Genomic DNA, 23,741 nt, shown 5'->3' with positions numbered 1-23,741 from the left:
GTGTTAGGCGCATGCGCCCAGGCGAGCACCTGAGCCCTGAGATGAGGAGGGACAAAGGTCTCGATAGCCGGTTCAGACTCCAACTTTTGCGGGGAGCCGACTTCCGGAGAAACCGCACAGACACGGTGACAACCACAGATGGATTCCTGGTCAGAATCTGCATTAACGTTGGTGTGGGACACCTGCATGGGCTCAGGAGGTAGAACCTCCGGCTCGTCTAGCTCAAGGGGTACAAAAAATTTGGGAGCCGAAACGGATTTGCGCTTGGAGTGAGCCCGCTCCATACCGCGCTCCGAAAAACGGAGATCGATACGTGAGGAGACTGAGATTAGCTCTTCCAAGCTAGTGGGAATCTCTCTAGTAGAGAGAGCATCCTTCACATGCTCCGCTAGACCTCGCCAAAAAACGGGGATTACGGCCTTGTCGGACCATTTCAACTCGGACGCCAGTGTCCGAAAACGGACGGCATACTGGCTAACCGAGAGTAACCCTTGAGTAAGGGCGAGTAACTGCAGGGACATATCATGCGTGACCCGAGGACCGAGAAACTTTCCTGATGGCAGTTAGCAAGTTAGACGTGGACCGAATCTCGGGGTCACCACGCTCCCACAGAGGCGTAGCCCATTCCAGCGCCTTGCCCAACAGTAGGGAGATAAAAGCCACCTTAGCCCGCTCCGTAGGGAATTGCGCAGCCAGCAGCTCCAGGTGTATCGAGCACTGTCTGATAAAACTCCTACAGGAGGCACCATCCCCAGCATATTTATCGGGCAACGGAAGGCGGGTAACTGTCGGTGCAAGGGCAGACATGGACATACGTCCTACCGCATCTGTGAGTGCCTGGACGGCAGCATCTGTAGCCTGCGCAGCTGTGAGAGACCTCTCAAGGGTAGCAAGACGAGCCTCGAGCTGACGCACAAGCTGTAACAGCTGCTGCTGATCTGCCATCTCTAGCCAGACCCTGGCGCTAGTATTATGTTAGGAGTGGCGGAAGACACTAAATAAAAATATAAATAAAGTGCCTTCGCCACTCGGGGTCCACCGTGCGGCAGATGGAAAAACCGCAGCTAGAAGACACAGAGCACTGTGGCGGTAAAGTGCACGGGGTTCTATATCATCCAGGTGCAATCAAGCAGTCTCTGTTAAGTGCACAGAGCTGCTACAGGAAAAAATAGAAAAGTAACGCTGAGCCTGTTAGTAACACTGGGACTCAGCGGCACACATGCGGTAGGTAAAAACCGGAGTAGTTAAAAATGTCACTACGTCCGACACCTACTGTGGTAACAAGTGTGCTGGCGTCGCAACCGTGGACGCAGAAATAAGCTGCAACTGCAGCGCGGCAAGAACTGTGCCGCTGGCGAGGTGCTGCAAAAACGCTGGCGCGATGCAGGGCGCTAGCTGCTGGAGAGGATGGTGGAGATGCTCGGTGGTGGTGCGGTCACATCCTCTTTGCAGAGAGCCAGGCGGCACTGCTACTCGGAAGGGGAGGAATAGGCTGAGTCCGCAGCAGAAGAGGGAGCAGGAGGTGCCTCAGATATTTCCTGGTTTAACAAGTGTGCATTTCACTACAACTCATGCTGTGTATTCGGATGACTCCTCATGCAGGTGGTGCTCAGGTTAATAATATTTATGCCTTGATTAAGTCTCTAATGGTATAGGGTGCAAACCACCCATGTCTTGTAAGGGAGCCCCTTTGAGCTGGATTTGGTGTGCTCAATTCATCAGCGCGGTGGCCAGTAGCAGCCGATGTACATGCAAGGGGCCGCCCAATGTGTTTTTGCACCCTGCTTACTCCTTTGCACCCTGCTCCTTCTTTTTTCATCCCACTCCCTCTTTTGTACCCTGCTCCCTCTATTACACCTTGCTCTCTCTTTTTCTGTGCAGCTGGAGCTCGATGGAGACAAGTCTGGAGACTCTCCTGCCATGGAAGCAGGTTTAGGTCATGCAGACAGCTCACAGTCATGTGAGAAGCATTCAGCTTTGGGATGTTGCGTGTAAAACGGCTCCAAGGACACTTTGAAGAAACTGCCACAGCATTGGATCCACCACAAATCAACGCAATGCCGAGCTGTTTCAGTGCACCTGAAATGGAGAGGTGTCTGACCACTGCACATTATGCCCCCCCAGACCATATTCTTGGAGAAGGACTGGTGTGAGTTCCCTGTTGAAAGACTCTTCATGGTATAGCCCATCTGGTCTCCTGACCATTCTTCACTTATCATTGTGTCGAAGACAAAATTGGGACACATCTCTGCAGAGGACAGATCTCCAATCCTGCCTCCATTGCTGTTTCTGCACAAAAATGGCCTTTGAATGCAGTGACATGAGGTCAGTGGAGCACCAGTAGCCAGATGTTTGTTTAGTAGCCTATTGTCACGTTGCCACCTTTTGATAGTTTGTGTAGACGCTGTTTGACAACGTGGACTCGGTAGGTGCCACCTAATTTCAGTTGCAGCACACAATGGATCACAATGCGCCATGGTTCTAATATCCATCTGTGCAGTTTTGTGTCTGTACACATCTTGTTGTATTTCCATTTTGTCATCGTTCTCCCAATCACAGGGAGACACAACGCTGACTACTGCTGACATCTCAAACTACGGGCATTGCGATCTGCCAGAGTGACAACTATGATCTCTCAACTCAAGGGCTTTGTCCTTTTCAGTACGCGACAAGTGGAGATAACCGGCAAGTCGATGAGCAGGAGGCATCGCACAGAAGACACATGCTGATAAAAACTGAGAAGATGAAAAGACATCCTACAATTACGCCCGATAATCGCCAAGCATACTTCTGCTGTTTATCATTTCTTGTGTAATATATATACAGATTTTTGGGTTGGGATAATCTACTGTTTGTGTGTTCGATCCCTCTCATATGATAGATTGTGTTACTTACAGGGTAGCTGCAGTCCATCTGACAGCCCTTTTGACAGCACTTCATGTTATAATCGCAATCGCCGTCCTGGGTGCACAGGGAGTCATCCACTGTGTCACAATCTGTGTCTGAAGAATCGGGTTCACAACTCCCAGGTTTCACTGCAAAACATCAATGAGGAGGTAGAAAGTGATAATCAGGTTTTATCATCATGCCGTGCCGCCATCATCCGTGCCAATCATCCAGCTCACTCATCCAGCCAGTAGAGTGGACACAACGTTCTCACTCCTTCATCAAATGTTCTTCATAGTCTACAGGAAAACTTAGGGACCAATTCAATAAGGTGTAAGAGGCCTATAATTCATTACCAGTGTGGTGTGCCTCTGCCGGAGATGTACGGGGACTGGAACACACTAGTGGTGAAAGTTGGGCCATAGACGTGATGAAACCCTTCATAAATTAACCAATTTAGACGATGCTGAATGAAAATTTCAAAAGTTGTAATATTTTTGTGCAACTTCTGAGCTTTGTAAACATCTTGTGACATATTAAGGTTTTTTACATTAGAAAAATAGTGGAAATACCATAGTAACTCAATTCTTCATTTTTCTTTTTCACAGTCTACAACACCTTGTAGTCTCAGGAACTGGTGATGAGTGGAGATCTCTAACAAAGATAACTCAGATAGCAGCAATCATGGTCAAGTGAGAACTTCCAATCACTGCCTATTCCACCCGAAAACTTCAAGTCCAAAATCACAAGTTCACATTTAAAGGAAGATCTGTTATAAATTTTTCCTTAGACTTTTCTTTTTGGAAATGGTACAATCACATGCAGGACAGATGGACAGAGGGCAGACATTGCTGTAGACGTCTAGACATTTTTACTGTGTATGAAAATCTGGAGGCATGTCTACAATCGTCTGCATCAATCTCGAGAGCCTAGAAGAGTCTCACTAATGGATACTCGAGGTATGAAGGGTCTCGGTGCCCAGACAAGGTGAACTTTACTCCTGAGATCTGACATCCAATAAATACTTCCAAACATATTCCTGTACAGTATATTATGTACGATGATCAAATCATTTTTTCCATGGTAAATTTAAAGGTCCTGTAAGAATGGTGAATTCTAGTGAAGCCCTCACCCCCTTATACACACATTGATTGTCTTAGCTGAGGACTTCTCCACTTGCTTCAAGAAAGAGATCGATACCAGCATTGATCACTTTATCCCACGGTCCCCGACACCCTTCTATATAACTGGAAAGATATGTCCACGTAATCTGCTCCTCCACCAATACAGATCAATAATCTACACCCGACTCTCCTAATCCCACCTCCCCACCTGCTCACTACAGATGATCACAATGTCTGAAATTCCAATTTGCCGGCATTACCACATTTTTTCTCAGAAATTAAATTAGTTATTCCAGACAGATCCCAGTAACATCAGGCAGATCCCAATAATAACATCCCAGTAACACCAGGCAGATCCCAATAATAACATCCCAGTAACACCAGGCAGATCCCAGTAATAACATCCCAGTAACACCAGGCAGATCCCAACAGGAAGATCCCAGTAATACCAGGCAGATCCCATTAATAACACCCCAGTAACACCAGGCAGATCCCATTAATAACATCCCAGTAACACCAGGCAGATCCCTGTAATAACATCCCAGTAACACCAGGCAGATCCCAACAGGAAGATCCCAGTAATACCAGGCAGATCCCAGTAATAACAGCCCAGTAATACCAGGCAGATCCCAGTAATAACATCCCACTAACACCAGGCAGATCCCAGTAATAACATCCCAGTAATACCAGGCAGATCCCAGTAATAACAGCCCAGTAATACCAGGCAGATCCCAGTAATAACATCCCAGTAATACCAGGCAGATCCCAGTAATAACAGCCCAGTAATACCGGGCAGATCCCAGTAATACCGGGCAGATCCCAGTAATACCAGGCAGATCCCAGTAATAACAGCCCAGCAATACCAGGCAGATCCCAGTAATACCAGACAGATCCCAGTAATAACAGCCCAGTAATACCAGGCAGATCCCAGTAATAGCATCCCAGTAATACCAGGTAGATCCCAGTAATAACAGCCCAGTAATACCAGGCAGATCCCAGTAATAACAGCCCAGTAATACCAGGCAGATCCCAGTAACACCAGGCAGATCCCAGTAATGACATCCCAGTAACACCAGGCAGATCCCAGTAATAACATCCCAGTAACACCAGGCAGATCCTAATAATAACATCCTAGTAATACCAGGAAGATCCCAGTAAAACCAGGCAGATCCCAGTAATAACATCCCAGTAATACCAGGCAGATCCCAGTAATAACAGCCCAGCAATACCAGGCAGATCCCAGTAATACCAGGCAGATCCCAGACCTAAATAGATCTAATATTGGATTATTACAGCAAGAATTGTGAAGAAATAATAATGTTTAACAACGCGCAGGTTTTTTGAGGCCGACGGTGGATTGTACACGTCTAATTTGTGTAGAAGTGTCAGCAGAGGTCCACGGATCTGTGAGCAGCAGAAGGGCATAGATCCAGAACTGAATCCAGAATTGAACCAAAAGGGAACTGAAGGTAACTCCATACAGTCACTGTAAACAATGTTTATTTGTTTTCACTCTCAAACAAATAATCCCTCACTTTCCGGTTACCCCCCAATCGCTCCACCTAGTAAGGAACTGTTCATCTCTTATTCATTCCTCCCCATCTATGTAGTGACCCAGTCCAGAGTGTGTCTGTCCCTTTAAGTAATACTGAATTGTGAGTGGCTTCTGTACACTACTGCTCACTCTCTAACTGGCTCTCTACACTATTTGTGAGCTGTAATTCTCCATTTCTCGTCACCTTCATTTTAGATGTAATGCATTTCTTATTTGCTGTGTGCTGTCGCCATCTAATGGTGAAAGTGTACAATGACTGAATTATTGTTTGTAAGGATCTGAGATGTGAATTCGGTCTCCTAGTGGCCAGCTCCTAGTCACATGGTCAATAGGAGGAGCTGTTTTTCCAGGCAAGTCTAGAATGTTCTTTAGTCTGAGTGATGCCTTCAGGGAGAGCAGAACACACGTGGAGGAGGTTTTTACCTCAAGATCTGCAGGTGTAAAAGCCTAAGTTCCCTATAACCTGTACAGACATCATTCTATTGCTGATAGGATTCACCACATCTAAAGTCTTTATGACAGGATTCACCACAGTTTCTATATTCACTTATAAGTACTTGTGCACGTGCCGTGACACACTGTGGAGATAACCCCAAGTACAGGTCTGTGACCTCTAATTGCTGCATCTACCTCCTTCTGTAAAATACCAAAAGACACTGTCCAGTGCTCTTAAAGCTCCAGACCCCAATCACATCTCAGCACCTAAGTGTGAACTGTAATTGCCATGGACTACCCATGACAGTCTGTTCCTTATTTATTCCAAGTTATAATTCCCGTTCCTGCTGAAGTAAAAGCAACTGTTATCCCCGAGACCGCTGTGTGTCATAATTACTTCAGCTGTGGACACCGTGTGGGGGTGGATAGCAGGGAACGTTCGGCCTCATCATTACACATCCATCTCACCTCCTCCTCAGAACTGTTCCTAAACATACAATCCTCTGTCTCCAAACACAGACAGCCCCCCATGCCCTCTCCTGCTCCCATCTGCTAACATTTTCTCTGCTCCTTCTCACTGCTGGTGATATTTCTCCAAATCTTGGTCCTGCTTACCACATCCCCACAGTCATTTCTACCTCCCATCCACGATCTATCACAACCTTCCATAACCTCTTGAACCTTATACCCATTCGCCCAGCCTCCGCTTCTTCAGTCCCACTAACATGAGCTCTATGGAGTTCTCACTCAGTCTGCAATAAACTTTCCTACAGCCGTGATCTTTTCATTACTCGCAAACTTTGCTTCCTTGCCATCACCGAAACCTTGCTCACCCCCTCCGACACAGCCTCTCCTGCTGCACTCTTGTACAATGGGTTCGACCTTTCCTACATCCCGGCCCCAGCAGCAAGCATGGTGGAGGAGTTGGTTTTCTCCTGTCAGATAACTGCTCCTTCATTTCAATCCCACTGCCACCCTCTGTTACCCTCCCTTCCTATGAGGTGCACTCTGTGCGTATCTATTCCCCCTTCAACCTTCAACTGGCTGTCATTTACCATGCCCCAGGACCAGCCACCACCTTGTTTGACCATTTCACCACCTGGCTACTTCATTTCCTTTCCGCTGACATCCCCACTATCATCATGGGTGACTTCAACATCCCCATTGACACTTCTCTCTCAGCTGTCTCTAAACTTCTATCTCTCACTTCCTCCTTCGGCCTCACTCAATGGTCTTCTGCAGCCACTCACAAAGATGGCCACACACTGTAACTCTTCTTCACCCGCCTCTGCTCCCTATCTAACATCTCTAACTCATCTCTACCTCTTTCTGACCACAATCTACTTATATTCTCTTCAATCTCCACTCCTTGTTCACAATCCCCACTCCACAAACTTGCTCACCCTCGCAGAAATCTTAAACACTTGGATCTTCACTCACTGTCTGAATCCCTTCTCCCTCTTACAGACATAAGTTCCCTACACAATGCGGATGCTGCTGCCGCTTTATATAACACCACAATAGCTGTAGCTCTGGAATCGATTGCCTCTCTCATACATACCAAAGCTCGCAAAAGCAACATACAGCCCTGGCACACCAGCCTGATCAAAGAACTGAGGCGAGCTTCCAGTGCTGCTGAGCAGAGCTGGAAAAGATCCCACTCCAACAAGCACTTCATCACATTCAAACAGTCCCTCACTACTTTCGAGGCCACACTCACCACAGAAAAACAAACCTACTTCTCATCTCTCATATCCTCCCTGTCTCACAATCCTAAGCAGTTATTCAAAACTTTCAACTCTCTCCTCCGTCCCTCAGCACCCCCTCCCTCTCCATTCATCTCAACCAAAGACTTTGCCTCATTTTTTAAACAGAAGATTGATAACATCAGAGACAGTTTTGGTCAACAATTCCCAGAACACTTCCTCCTAACTGATCGGCCCTCCTCCAAAACCAACCTCTCCACCATTACAGAAGATTGACTCTCCACTCTACCCTCAAGATCACATCTCACCACCTGTGCACTTGACCCGATCCCATCCCACTTCATTCGAAATCTCACCAGAGTCTTCATCCCAACACTAACCTTTCTCTTCAACCTATCACTATCAAATGGTGTTTTCCCCTCAAGCTTTAAACATGTCTCAATCACACCTATCCTCAAAAAGCCCTCTCTTGACCCATCCTCTTCATCTAGCTATCACCCTATATCACTTCTCCCCTATGCCTCAAAACTACTGGAACAACACGTCCATCTTGAGCTGTCCTCTCACCTCTCTCATTGCTCCCTCTTCGACTGCTTACAATGTCTTCTTCTTCTGACCGCATCACTCCACTGAAACTGCCCTAACTAGTCACCAATGATCTATTAACCGCCAAAGCCAAGCAACACTACTCTGTCCTCCTCCTCCTGGAGCTGTCCTCTGCCTTTGACACAGTGGACCATTCCCTTTTACTACAGACCCTCTAATCTCTTGGCATCACTGACTTGGCCCTATCTTGGATCTCATTATACCTATCACACCAGACATTCAGCATCTTCTACTCACACACCACCTCCTCACCTCGCCCCCTATCTGTCTGTGATCTCCAAGGCTCAGTCCTAGGGCCTCTGCTCTTCTCCATTTACACCTTCGGCCTTGGACAGCTCATAGAATTTTCCAGATTTCAGTATCACCTCTATGCTGATGACACACATATCTACCTATCTGGACCAGATATTACCTCCCTACTAACCAAAATCCCACAAAGTTTGTCTGCTATTTCATCCTTCTTCTCAGCCAGGTTTTTAATACTTAATATTTTGAGGTCTGCTGTCTCCTGCCTGATCCTGCATTTTTCAGTTAAGTGGTTCTTTTGCTAATCCTTTGCATCTCATCTGGTTTTGCCTCTTTCTGCTTTGCTGTGAGGGTTCAGCGTGCTCCCTGCTGGGGCAGTGCTGGACCCTGCTCCAAATGTTACAGCTTGTGTCAGTTTGTTCAGTCCCCTGTTATATTAGTCCCTTTTGCTTTGCTGCCAGTTCATACCAGAATGCTGATATAATGGGGGAGAGGTCGTGAGACCTCAGTGTTTTTTTGTATATCAGTTGTGTTGGATTTTTAAGGGCTTTTGCGTGATTGCAGACAGTGTCTTTCCTTTCCTATCCTGTCTAGACAGTTTGGGTCCCATCACTCCTGTTTTCTCCACCTCTCCCCAGTCTCATGATGTTCCTGACTATTTGGCTGATTTTTCTGATGTATTTAGTGAGAGTAAGTCTGCATCTTTGCCTCCTCATAGGAGTTATGACTGAGCCATTGAATTAATGCCCGGTTGTAAATTTCCCAAGGGTCGGCTTTTCGACTTATCGGTACCTGAACATGATGCTATGCAATCTTATATCAAGGAGTCATGGGAGAAGGGTCATATCAGCCCATCCTCTTCGCCTTTGGGTGCTGTTTTTTTTGTGGCCAAGAAAGATGGTTCATTAAGGCCTTGTATTGACTATCGTTCCCTTAACAAAATCACTGCTAAATATCAGTACCCGTTACCTCTGATTTCTGATTTATTTTCCAGAGTTAAAAGTGCTTGCTGGTTTACCAAGCTTGACCTCAGGGGGCGTATAATCTTATTTGCATCAAGCACGGGGATGAATGGAAGACTGCGTTTAATACTCCGGAGGGACATTTTGAGTTCCTGGTGATGCCTTTTGGGCTCACTAATGCCCTTTCCGTCTTCCAATCTTTTATGAACGATATTTTCCGGGACTTTGTGGATACGTTTGTAATCATTTATCTGGATGATATTTTCCAGTGATTGGGATTCTCATGTGTTACATGTCCAGACTGTGTACTGGATTTTGAGGGAAAATACTCTGTACCGCACATATCACACACAGCACACAATAAACACATGTCGCACACACCGCTCAAAGTAGACACATACCGCACACACCCCTTTACAGTAGACACATACCGCACACACCGTTCACAGTAGACACATACCTGTTATGAACTGGTCACCAAGGAGGATGGCAGGAATAGGCCAGGCCACCAGGAAACCAGAAAGGTTGGTAACTTGGTGGATTGCAGACCCCTAATCCTAACAACACAATTAGCAGTAGCCGTGGGTCGTGCCTACGATGCCCTAGACGCCTCGGCACAGCCGGAGAGTTAACTAAGCCTAAAGCAAGAAAGGTGAAATCTAAACTGCCCCAGAGTAGAATCCCAAACGTATATTATGGGTGAGACAAGATAAGGTACAAACACAGGTAGAAAATAGACTGAGCAAATGATGGGGCCTAAACTGTCTAGACAGGATAGGACAGGAAAGACACTGTCTGCAATCATGCAAAAACCCTAAAAAATCCAACACGACCGCTCACAGTAGACACATGCCACACACACCGCTCACAGTAGACACATACCGCACACTCCGCTCACAGTAGACACATACCACACACACCGCTCACAGTAGACACATACCGCACAAACCGCTCACAGTAGACACATACCGCACACACCCCTCACAGTAGTCACATACCACACACACCGCTCACAGTAGACACATGCCACACACACCGCTCACAGTAGACACATGCCGCACACACCGCTCACAGTAGACACATACCGCACACACAGCTCACAGTAGACACACACTGCTCACAGTAGACACATACCACACACACCGCTCACAGTAGACACACACCGCTCACAGTAGACACATACCACACACACCGCTCACAGTAGACACATACCGGACACACCGCTCACAGTAGACACATACCGCACACACCGCTCACAGTAGACACATACCACACACACCGCTCACAGTAGACACATACCACACACACCGCTCACAGTAGACACATGCCGCACACACCGCTCACAGTAGACACATGCCGCACACACCGCTCACAGTAGACACATGCCGCACACACCGCTCACAGTAGACACATACCGCACACACCGCTCACAGTAGACACATGCCGCACACACCGCTCACAGTAGACACATACCACACACACCCCTCACAGTAGTCACATACCACACACACCGCTCACAGTAGACACATGCCGAACACACCGCTCACAGTAGACACATACCACACACACCGCTCACAGTAGACACATGCCGCACACACCGCTCACAGTAGACACATACAACACACACCCCTCACAGTAGTCACATACCACACACACCGCTCACAGTAGACACATGCCACACACACCGCTCACAGTAGACACATGCCGCACACACCGCTCACAGTAGACACATACCGCACACACAGCTCACAGTAGACACACACTGCTCACAGTAGACACATACCACACACACCGCTCACAGTAGACACACACCGCTCACAGTAGACACATACCACACACACCGCTCACAGTAGACACATACCGCACACACCGCTCACAGTAGACACATGCCGCACACACCGCTCACAGTAGACACATACCGCACACACCGCTCACAGTAGACACATACCGCACACACCACTCACAGTAGACACATACCGCACACACCGCTCACAGTAGACACATACCGCACACACCGCTCACAGTAGACACATACCACACACACCGCTCACAGTAGACACATACCACACACACCGCTCACAGTAGACACATGCCGCACACACCGCTCACAGTAGACACATGCCGAACACACCGCTCACAGTAGACACATACCGCACACACCGCTCACAGTAGACACATACCACACACACCCCTCACAGTAGTCACATACCACACACACCGCTCACAGTAGACACATGCCGAACACACCGCTCACAGTAGACACATGCCGCACACACCGCTCACAGTAGACACATGCCGCACACACCGCTCACAGTAGACACATACCACACACACCGCTCACAGTAGACACATACCACACACACCGCTCACAGTAGACACATGCCGCACACACCGCTCACAGTAGACACATGCCGCACACACCGCTCACAGTAGACACATGCCGCACACACCGCTCACAGTAGACACATGCCGCACACACCGCTCACAGTAGACACATACCACACACACCGCTCACAGTAGACACATGCCACACACACCGCTCACAGTAGACACATGCCGCACACACCGCTCACAGTAGACACATACCGCACACACAGCTCACAGTAGACACACACTGCTCACAGTAGACACATACCACACACACCGCTCACAGCAGACACACACCGCTCACAGTAGACACATACCACACACACCGCTCACAGTAGACACATACCGGACACACCGCTCACAGTAGACACATACCGCACACACCGCTCACAGTAGACACATACCACACACACCGCTCACAGTAGACACATACCACACACACCGCTCACAGTAGACACATGCCGCACACACCGCTCACAGTAGACACATGCCACACATACTACACACACCGCTCACAGTAGACACATGCCGCACACACCGCTCACAGTAGACACATACTGCACACACCGCTCACAGTAGACACATACCGCACACACCGCTCACAGTAGACACATACTGCACACACCGCTCACAGTAGACACATGCCGCACACACCGCTCACAGTAGACACATACCGCACACACCGCTCACAGTAGACACATACCGCACACACAGCTCACAGTAGACACATGCCGCACACACAGCTCACAGTAGACACATACCGCACACACCGCTCACAGTAGACACATGCCGCACACACAGCTCACAGTAGACACATGCCGCACACACCGCTCACAGTAGACACATGCCGCACACACCGCTCACAGTAGACACATGCCGCACACACCGCTCACAGTAGACACATACCGCACACACCGCTCACAGTAGACACATACCGCACACACCGCTCACAGTAAACACATACCACACACACCGCTCACAGTAGACACATACCGCACACACCGCTCACAGTAGACACATGCCGCACACACCGCTCACAGTAGACACATACCGCACACACCGCTCACAGTAGACACATGCCGCACACACCGCTCACAGTAGACACATACCGCACACACCGCTCACAGTAGACACATACCGCACACACCGCTCACAGTAGACACATACCGCACACACCGCTCACAGTAGACACATACCGCACACACCGCTCACAGTAGACACATACCGCACACACCGCTCACAGTAGACACATACCGCACACACCGCTCACAGTAGACACATACCGCACACACCGCTCACAGTAGACACATAGCGCACACACCGCTCACAGTAGACACATACTGCACACACCGCTCACAGTAGACACATACCGCACACACCGCTCACAGTAGACAAATACCGCACACAGCGCTCACAGTAGACACATACTGCACACACCGCTCACAGTAGACACATACCGCACACACCGCTCACAGTAGACACATACCGCACACACCGCTCACAGTAGACACATACCGCACACACCGCTCACAGTAGACACATACCGCACACACCGCTCACAGTAGACACATACCGCACACACCGCTCACAGTAGACACATACCACACACACCGCTCACAGTAGACACATGCCGCACACACCGCTCACAGTAGACACATACCGCACACACCGCTCACAGTAGACACATGCCGCACACACCGCTCACAGTAGACACATACCGCACACAGTAGACACATACCACACACACCGCTCACAGTAGACACATACCACACACCGCTCACAGTAGACACATACCGCACACACCGCTCACAGTAGACACATACCGCATACACCGCTCACAGTAGACACATACCGCACACACCGCTCACAGTAGACACATACCACACACACCGCTCACAGTAGACACATACCGCACACACCGCTCACAGTAGACACATACCGGACACACCGCTCACAGTAGACACATACCGCACACACCGCTCACAGTAGACACATACCGCACACACCGCTCACAGTAGACACATGCCGAACACACCGCTCACAGTAGACACATACCACACACACCGCTCACAGTAGACACACACCGCTCACAGTAGACACATACCACACACACCGCTCACAGTAGACACACACCGCTCACAGTAGACACATACCACACACACCGCTCACAGTAGACACATACCACACACACCGCTCACAGTAGACACATACTGCACACACCGCTCACAGTAGACACATGCCGCACACACCGCTCACAGTAGACACATGCCGCACACACCGCTCACAGTAGACACATACCGCACACACCGCTCACAGTAGACACATACCGCACACACAGCTCACAGTAGACACATGCCGCACACACAGCTCACAGTAGACACATACCGCACACACCGCTCACAGTAGACACATGCCGCACACACAGCTCACAGTAGACACATGCCGCACACACCGCTCACAGTAGACACATGCCGCACACACCGCTCACAGTAGACACATGCCGCACACACCGCTCACAGTAGACACATACCGCACACACCGCTCACAGTAGACACATACCGCACACACCGCTCACAGTAAACACATACCACACACACCGCTCACAGTAGACACATACCGCACACACCGCTCACAGTAGACACATGCCGCACACACCGCTCACAGTAGACACATACCGCACACACCGCTCACAGTAGACACATGCCGCACACACCGCTCACAGTAGACACATACCGCACACACCGCTCACAGTAGACACATACCGCACACACCGCTCACAGTAGACACATACCGCACACACCGCTCACAGTAGACACATACCGCACACACCGCTCACAGTAGACACATACCGCACACACCGCTCACAGTAGACACATACCGCACACACCGCTCACAGTAGACACATAGCGCACACACCGCTCACAGTAGACACATAGCGCACACACCGCTCACAGTAGACACATACCGCACACACCGCTCACAGTAGACACATACCGCACACACCGCTCACAGTAGACAAATACCGCACACAGCGCTCACAGTAGACACATACCGCACACACCGCTCACAGTAGACACATACCGCACACACCGCTCACAGTAGACACATACCGCACACACCGCTCACAGTAGACACATACCGCACACACCGCTCACAGTAGACACATACCGCACACACCGCTCACAGTAGACACATACCACACACACCGCTCACAGTAGACACATGCCGCACACACCGCTCACAGTAGACACATACCGCACACACCGCTCACAGTAGACACATGCCGCACACACCGCTCACAGTAGACACATACCGCACACAGTAGACACATACCACACACACCGCTCACAGTAGACACATACCACACACCGCTCACAGTAGACACATACCGCACACACCGCTCACAGTAGACACATACCGCATACACCGCTCACAGTAGACACATACCGCACACACCGCTCACAGTAGACACATACCGCACACACCGCTCACAGTAGACACATACCGCACACACCGCTCACAGTAGACACATACCGGACACACCGCTCACAGTAGACACATACCGCACACACCGCTCACAGTAGACACATACCGCACACACCGCTCACAGTAGACACATGCCGAACACACCGCTCACAGTAGACACATACCACACACACCGCTCACAGTAGACACACACCGCTCACAGTAGACACATACCACACACACCGCTCACAGTAGACACACACCGCTCACAGTAGACACATACCACACACACCGCTCACAGTAGACACATACCGGACACACCGCTCACAGTAGACACATACCGCACACACCGCTCACAGTAGACACATACCACACACACCGCTCACAGTAGACACACACTGCTCACAGTAGACACATACCACACACACCGCTCACAGTAGACACACACCGCTCACAGTAGACACATACCACACACACCGCTCACAGTAGACACATACCGGACACACCGCTCACAGTAGACACATACCGCACACACCGCTCACAGTAGACACATACCACACACACCGCTCACAGTAGACACATACCACACACACCGCTCACAGTAGACACATGCCGCACACACCGCTCACAGTAGACACATGCCGAACACACCGCTCACAGTAGACACATACCGCACACACCGCTCACAGTAGACACACACCGCTCACAGTAGACACATACCACACACACCGCTCACAGTAGACACAAACCGCTCACAGTAGACACATACCACACACACCGCTCACAGTAGACACATACCGGACACACCGCTCACAGTAGACACATACCGCACACACCGCTCACAGTAGACACATACCGCACACACAGCTCACAGTAGACACACACTGCTCACAGTAGACACACACTGCTCACAGTAGACACATACCACACACACCGCTCACAGTAGACACACACCGCTCACAGTAGACACATACCACACACACCGCTCACAGTAGACACATACCGGACACACCGCTCACAGTAGACACATACCGCACACACCGCTCACAGTAGACACATACCGCACACACCGCTCACAGTAGACACATACCACACACACCGCTCACAGTAGACACATGCCGCACACACCGCTCACAGTAGACACATGCCACACATACCACACACACCGCTCACAGTAGACACATGCCGCACACACCGCTCACAGTAGACACATACCGGACACACCGCTCACAGTAGACACATACCGCACACACCGCTCACAGTAGACACATACCACACACACCGCTCACAGTAGACACATACCACACACACCGCTCACAGTAGACACATGCCGCACACACCGCTCACAGTAGACACATGCCACACATACCACACACACCGCTCACAGTAGACACATGCCGCACACACCGCTCACAGTAGACACATACTGCACACACCGCTCACAGTAGACACATACCGCACACACCGCTCACAGTAGACACATGCCGCACACACCGCTCACAGTAGACACATACTGCACACACCGCTCACAGTAGACACATACTGCACACACCGCTCACAGTAGACACATGCCGCACACACCGCTCACAGTAGACACATACCGCACACACCGCTCACAGTAGACACATACCGCACACACAGCTCACAGTAGACACATGCCGCACACACCGCTCACAGTAGACACATACCGCACACAGTAGACACATACCACACACACCGCTCACAGTAGACACATACCACACACCGCTCACAGTAGACACATACCGCACACACCGCTCACAGTAGACACATACCACACACACCGCTCACAGTAGACACATACCGCACACACCGCTCACAGTAGACACATACCGGACACACCGCTCACAGTAGACACATACCGCACACACCGCTCACAGTAGACACATACCGCACACACCGCTCACAGTAGACACATGCCGAACACACCGCTCACAGTAGACACATACCACACACACCGCTCACAGTAGACACACACCGCTCACAGTAGACACATACCACACACACCGCTCACAGTAGACACACACCGCTCACAGTAGACACATACCACACACACCGCTCACAGTAGACACATACCGGACACACCGCTCACAGTAGACACATACCGCACACACCGCTCACAGTAGACACATACCACACACACCGCTCACAGTAGACACACACTGCTCACAGTAGACACATACCACACACACCGCTCACAGTAGACACACACCGCTCACAGTAGACACATACCACACACACCGCTCACAGTAGACACATACCGGACACACCGCTCACAGTAGACACATACCGCACACACCGCTCACAGTAGACACATACCACACACACCGCTCACAGTAGACACATACCACACACACCGCTCACAGTAGACACATGCCGCACACACCGCTCACAGTAGACACATGCCGAACACACCGCTCACAGTAGACACATACCGCACACACCGCTCACAGTAGACACACACCGCTCACAGTAGACACATACCACACACACCGCTCACAGTAGACACACACCGCTCACAGTAGACACATACCGGACACACCGCTCACAGTAGACACATACCGCACACACCGCTCACAGTAGACACATACCACACACACCGCTCACAGTAGACACATACCACACACACCGCTCACAGTAGACACATGCCGCACACACCGCTCACAGTAGACACATGCCGAACACACCGCTCACAGTAGACACATACCGCACACACCGCTCACAGTAGACACACACCGCTCACAGTAGACACATACCACACACACCGCTCACAGTAGACACACACCGCTCACAGTAGACACATACCGGACACACCGCTCACAGTAGACACATACCGCACACACCGCTCACAGTAGACACATACCACACACACCGCTCACAGTAGACACATGCCGCACACACCGCTCACAGTAGACACATGCCGAACACACCGCTCACAGTAGACACATACCGCACACACCGCTCACAGTAGACACACACCGCTCACAGTAGACACATACCACACACACCGCTCACAGTAGACACATGCCGCACACACCGCTCACAGTAGACACATACCGCACACACCGCTCTCAGTAGACACATACCACACACACCGCTCACAGTAGACACATACCGGACACACCGCTCACAGTAGACACATACCGCACACACCGCTCACAGTAGACACATACCACACACACCGCTCACAGTAGACACATACCGCACACACCGCTCACAGTAGACACATACCGCACACACCGCTCACAGTAGACACATACCGCACACACCGCTCACAGTAGACACACACCGCTCACAGTAGACACATACCACACACACCGCTCACAGTAGACACATACCGCACACACCGCTCACAGTAGACACATACCACACACACCGCTCACAGTAGACACATGCCGCACACACCGCTCACAGTAGACACATACCGCACACACCGCTCACAGTAGACACATACCACACACCGCTCACAGTAGACACATACCGCACAAACCGCTCACAGTAGACACATACCGCACACACCGCTCACAGTAGACACATGCCGCACACACCGCTCACAGTAGACACATACCGCACACACCGCTCACAGTAGACACATACCACACACCGCTCACAGTAGACACATACCACACACCGCTCACAGTAGACACATACCACACACCGCTCACAGTAGACACATACCGCACAAACCGCTCACAGTAGACACATACCGCACACACCGCTCACAGTAGACACATACCACACACACCGCTCACAGTAGACACATACCGCACACACCGCTCACAGTAGACACATACCGCACACACCGCTCACAGTAGACACATACCACACACACCGCTCACAGTAGACACATACCACACACCGCTCACAGTAGACACATACCGCACAAACCGCTCACAGTAGACACATACCGCACACACCGCTCACAGTAGACACATACCGCACACACCGCTCACAGTAGACACATACCGCACACACCGCTCACAGTAGACACATACCGCACACACCGCTCACAGTAGACACATACCACACACACCGCTCACAGTGTGTTCTTTTGTAATTCACAGACCTCCATGATTCTTCTGATTTCTACACTCACCCTTCTCCTCTGCAGACTCCTTTTTTTCCTCCCAGATCTCTGCTTCCTCCAGAATATTCTGTCCCTTCCAGACTGTGTTATTCCCTTCAGACAGTCTGTACCATTTAGTCTCCTCTCTCTCATCCAGACTGTACCTGTCAGACTCTTCTGTCCCTTTCATACCATTCTCTCTTTCACACTTCTTTTTCTTCTCTGTCCCCTACATACCTCTATCATCTTCACATTGTCTTCTCCAGACGACTTGCCCCATTCTGGTTTCCTGACCTCACCTGCACACTCATCAGTCCAATTCCCATCCTCTATTCCCCTTTAGACTCTGCTGCATCTTTACTGATCTATTTGTCCCCTTTATGTCCATCCTCTCCCTTCCAGACTCATCTGTCCCCTTTAGCCTCCTTTATCTTCTCCAGACTTTTTTGTTCCCTAAACTCTCCACTGTCACCTCCAGATACCGCTGACTTCTTCAGATCTATCTGTCCACCTTCAGTTTCTTCTGTCCTCTAGACCTCAGCATCCTCCAGATTTCTTTACCACATCCTCCCCAACACTTCTGTCCACTCAGGACTTTGCTATCTCCTCCAGCTCATTCCAGACCCTCTGTCCTTTCCAATCTCCTGTGGCACCCTTCCACATGCTCTGTCCTCCTCCAGTCTCCTATCAACCCACTTCAGTTACCATCGTCCCATCCAGATCTTATTATCCCCATGTAGATGCCTTTTTCCCTCTAGCACTGTGTCCCCTCCATAGTCTTTTGTCTCTTATAAACTCTTTTTTGCTTTTAACCCTTTGTCCCCTTAAGATTTCTTTTCAGATACTTCTGTGCCTTCTGAATTGTCAGTATATTAAAATGTCAACTACAATGTTCTTCATTCATTCATGTTTATCACTTACCATCAACATCGCTTGGTTTTGGGGGTGAAACTGCAGAGGTAGGATAACCTGAGCAGCACAGGAAGAATAGAAGCAGGAAAGAAATCTTTACTGGAGCCATGTCTTCTGGTCCTGGAGATATGAGCAATTCGGCTCCAGTGCTACTTATTTTATACAGATGATGAACCAGGATGTTCATCAGGTGCCTAGCGTTATGTTTGAATAATGAAATATGAAGGAGGATACACAAATGTGATAGTCAGGACATTCAGATGTCAGGACATGTGACTTTTGAATACCCAGTATCTCCACATCTGAGGGGTGGGAGCAGAACTCCAGCTACAGGTGAAACTTCTGCCAAGAGAAAATCTTATTAGAGGTCTCTGGGAAATTTGGAAGAACAAACAATAAACTGAGAGAAATACTCTGGGAGAAAGACTCCGCATTGAGAGGACTCTGGACTGGATTCTGAATTTGAAGAAGAACTCTGGGTTGGGAGAAGGACTCTGGGTTGGGAGAAGACCTCTGGAATGGAAGAAGACTTCTGGACTGTGACAAGGATTCTGGACTAGGACAAGAGCTCTGTGCTGGACAAGAATTCTGTATTGGGAGAAGAACTTTAGACTCGGACACGTACTCTGGATTAGGAGAAGGACTCTGGATTGGGAGAAGATTGCTGGACTTGGAGAATGATTTTAGAGTGGGAGAAGGACTCTTGACTGGGACAAGGAGTCTGTACTGAAACAAGGACTCTGTACTGGGACAATGACTCTGAACTGGGAGGATGAGTCAGGTTTGGGGAAAGGAGGATTAGCTAAAGCTGACAATGATTTGAGGCTTGCAAGAGACGTCAAAAGCAAAAATAAAGGATTTTGGGGATATGTCAAAAGTAAAAGAAAAGTCAAAGACGCTATAGGATTTTTACAGGATCAAAATGATGAAATGGTAAGACAGGATGTTGAGAAGGTCGAACTTTTAAATTCCTATTTTGCATCTGTTTTCTCTTAGAAAGGAAATGTAACATCAACTGTTCTTCACTGTCCTATTAAGGGAATAGAAGAATCCAGGATATCTATAAGCAGAGAGATAGTGAGGAAACACTTAGCTAACCTAAATGAATTCAAGTCTCCAGGTCCAAATGAATTACACCCCAGAGTACTGAAGGAGGTAGCAGAAGAAATTTTTGAACCCCTCTCGATAATCTTTGAAAATTCTTGGAGAACAGGAGAAGTCCCAGAAGACTGGAGAAAAGCAAATGTTGTTCCTATCTTCAAAAAGGGGAAGAAGGTGGACCCAGGCAACTATAGGCCGGTGAGTCTGACTTCTATACCAGGAAAGATCTTTGAACAAATTATTAAACAACATGTATGTCAGCACCTGGATAAGAAAGAAGTGATTAAACAGAGTCAGCATGGGTTTGCAACTAATAAGTCATGTCAGACTAACTTAATTTCCTTCTATGACAGAATCACTCTGTAAGGAGTAGCAAGAGTGGACCCTCTGGGTCATGGTACCAGGATCCCTGGGGTGAGCTGACCAGGTGGTGCCGACCCCTATACAGAGACCGTTGGGAGCAGGCCAGAAGGAGTCGAATACCATGACAGCTCATACCAAGAGGGGCGGCTCAGGTGTGGATGAGACAAACAAGGCAGAGGGTCAGGAGCGGCAGGAGTCAGGAGCGGCAGGAGTCAGGAGCGACCGGAGTCAGGAGCTACTGGAGACAGGAGAGACCAGACGGGGCTAGAGTACCGTACGGAAGGCACACGATAATCAGGCGCTTCCATGAGGGAGGAGCCGCCTGATATACCCTGTGCTGGAGCTTGATTGGTAATCACTCCACAGGGCTGGTGCAGCAGGAGTTAAGTGAGGGGAAGAGCGCGCGCCCATGGCCTAAGGTGCATGCCCGGGACAGGAGCAGAGGAGGAGGCGGAAGCAACATGCAGAGCTGCAGGACGGGAGACTGGGGGCGCCGCGTGCCAGCTGGAGTGGTGAGCGGGGAGTTGGGGGGAGACCCAGGGAGCAGGAGCAGGCAAAGCGGGACCCAGCGAGACAGGTGACGCCGGCCCGACCTGACAGGCGGCGCTGGTACCGACATGCCAGGCGGCGCCGGCGTGACAGTACCCTGTAATGAATGAGTCACCGTAGGAGGCAAAAACAGAAATGCTAGTCCAGAAAACCAGAGAAGTTGGCAGCTATCGGATTGCAGACCCCTGAACCTATCAACACAACTAGCAGTAGCCGTGGGGGGTTCCTACGATGCCCTAGACCCCTCAATCACAGCCGGAGAATTAAATAGGCCTAAAGAAAGAAAGGGGAAATCTAAACTGCCCCAGAGCAGACCCCCAAAGCAATAGGCAGCCCCCAACATATAATGACGGTGAAGCAAGATGAAAATACTAACACAGACAGAAAGATAAACGGGGCCCGAGCTAACTAGATAGAAAAGGACAGGAAGGCTGCTGTCTGCAATCCGTGAAAAACCCTATGAAAATAAGAGCCAACAGACTGACAGTGAAAAAGGCCCTGAAGACGCTAGGCTTCAAAAAGCTATGTCAGTACTCAGGAATATTCTGAAGACAGAGCTACAGGCAAAAGGAGATTCAGCTCACCCCAGAAGGGAATGGCAGAATCCACAAAAGCAAAACACAAATGCTAACAGGCAAAGCAGAAAACTTAGCTTTAGAGGAGCAGGAATCAGACTGGTGTCCTAGAAGTCCACAGAGAAATCACCCGCAGGGCAGAAGGGCGTCGGCAGCCTTATATCCAATCCGTGACTCCACTCAGCCAGTCATCCTCATTAGACTCAGGTGCCTGATAATCAGGCTCATTACCTTCCTTTACCAGAATAGGGAGTTCACCAGACCTCAGTGACGAAGGGGAAAATGAACTCACAACAGTACCTCCCCCTTGAGGAGGGGTCACCGAACCCTCAACCACGCCACCAGGGCAATGAGGGTGAGCCCGATGAAATGCACGCACCAATCTTTTGGCATGAATATCAGAGGCAGAGACCCAGGAATTATCCTCCTGACCATAACCGTTCCACTTAACCAAATACTGGAGTCTCCGTCTAGCCAGACGGGAATCCAGTATTTTCTCTACCTCATATTCCATGTTACCTTCAACCAATACAGGGTCTGGAGGTGCCACCCCAGGAACAACTGGTTCAACAAACCTCTTCAACAAGGACTTATGGAACACATTATGGATTTTAAATGTGACAGGAAGAGCCAAACGAAAAGAGACCGGATTAATAATCTCCAAAATCTTGTAAGGTCCAATAAATCTAGGCTTAAACTTAGGAGAAGCCACCTTCATAGCAATATTTTTTGATGATAACCACACCATATTACCAATCTTAAACTGGGGACCAATGGTCCTATGTCGATTGGAAAACTACTGGGC

The 23,741-nt window shown here is 49.6% G+C and overlaps 1 protein-coding gene across 1 annotated transcript in view; it reads right to left on the bottom strand.

Moving 5' to 3' along the window:
• LOC141065370 (WAP four-disulfide core domain protein 18-like) overlaps positions 1 to 20,550 on the bottom strand; it is a 30,930-nt gene extending 10,380 nt beyond the window's left edge. The window contains exons 1-2 of the mRNA XM_073557814.1: positions 20,358 to 20,550; positions 2,896 to 3,035 (exon numbers count right to left, since the gene is read on the bottom strand). Of these exons, the coding sequence (XP_073413915.1) occupies positions 2,896 to 3,035; positions 20,358 to 20,535 (318 nt within the window). The 5' untranslated portion in view covers positions 20,536 to 20,550. The remainder of the gene's footprint in view (positions 1 to 2,895; positions 3,036 to 20,357) is intronic.
• Between the last annotated feature and the right edge of the window lie 3,191 nt (positions 20,551 to 23,741).

This window comes from Dendrobates tinctorius, unplaced genomic scaffold (genome assembly GCF_039654945.1).
Source record: "Dendrobates tinctorius isolate UK_male_01 unplaced genomic scaffold, ASM3965494v1 ptg000251l, whole genome shotgun sequence".
NCBI classification, from domain to species: domain Eukaryota; kingdom Metazoa; phylum Chordata; class Amphibia; order Anura; family Dendrobatidae; genus Dendrobates; species Dendrobates tinctorius.
The sequence above is the reverse complement of the archived record's forward strand: the minus strand, read 5'-3'. Positions and strand labels throughout refer to the sequence as shown.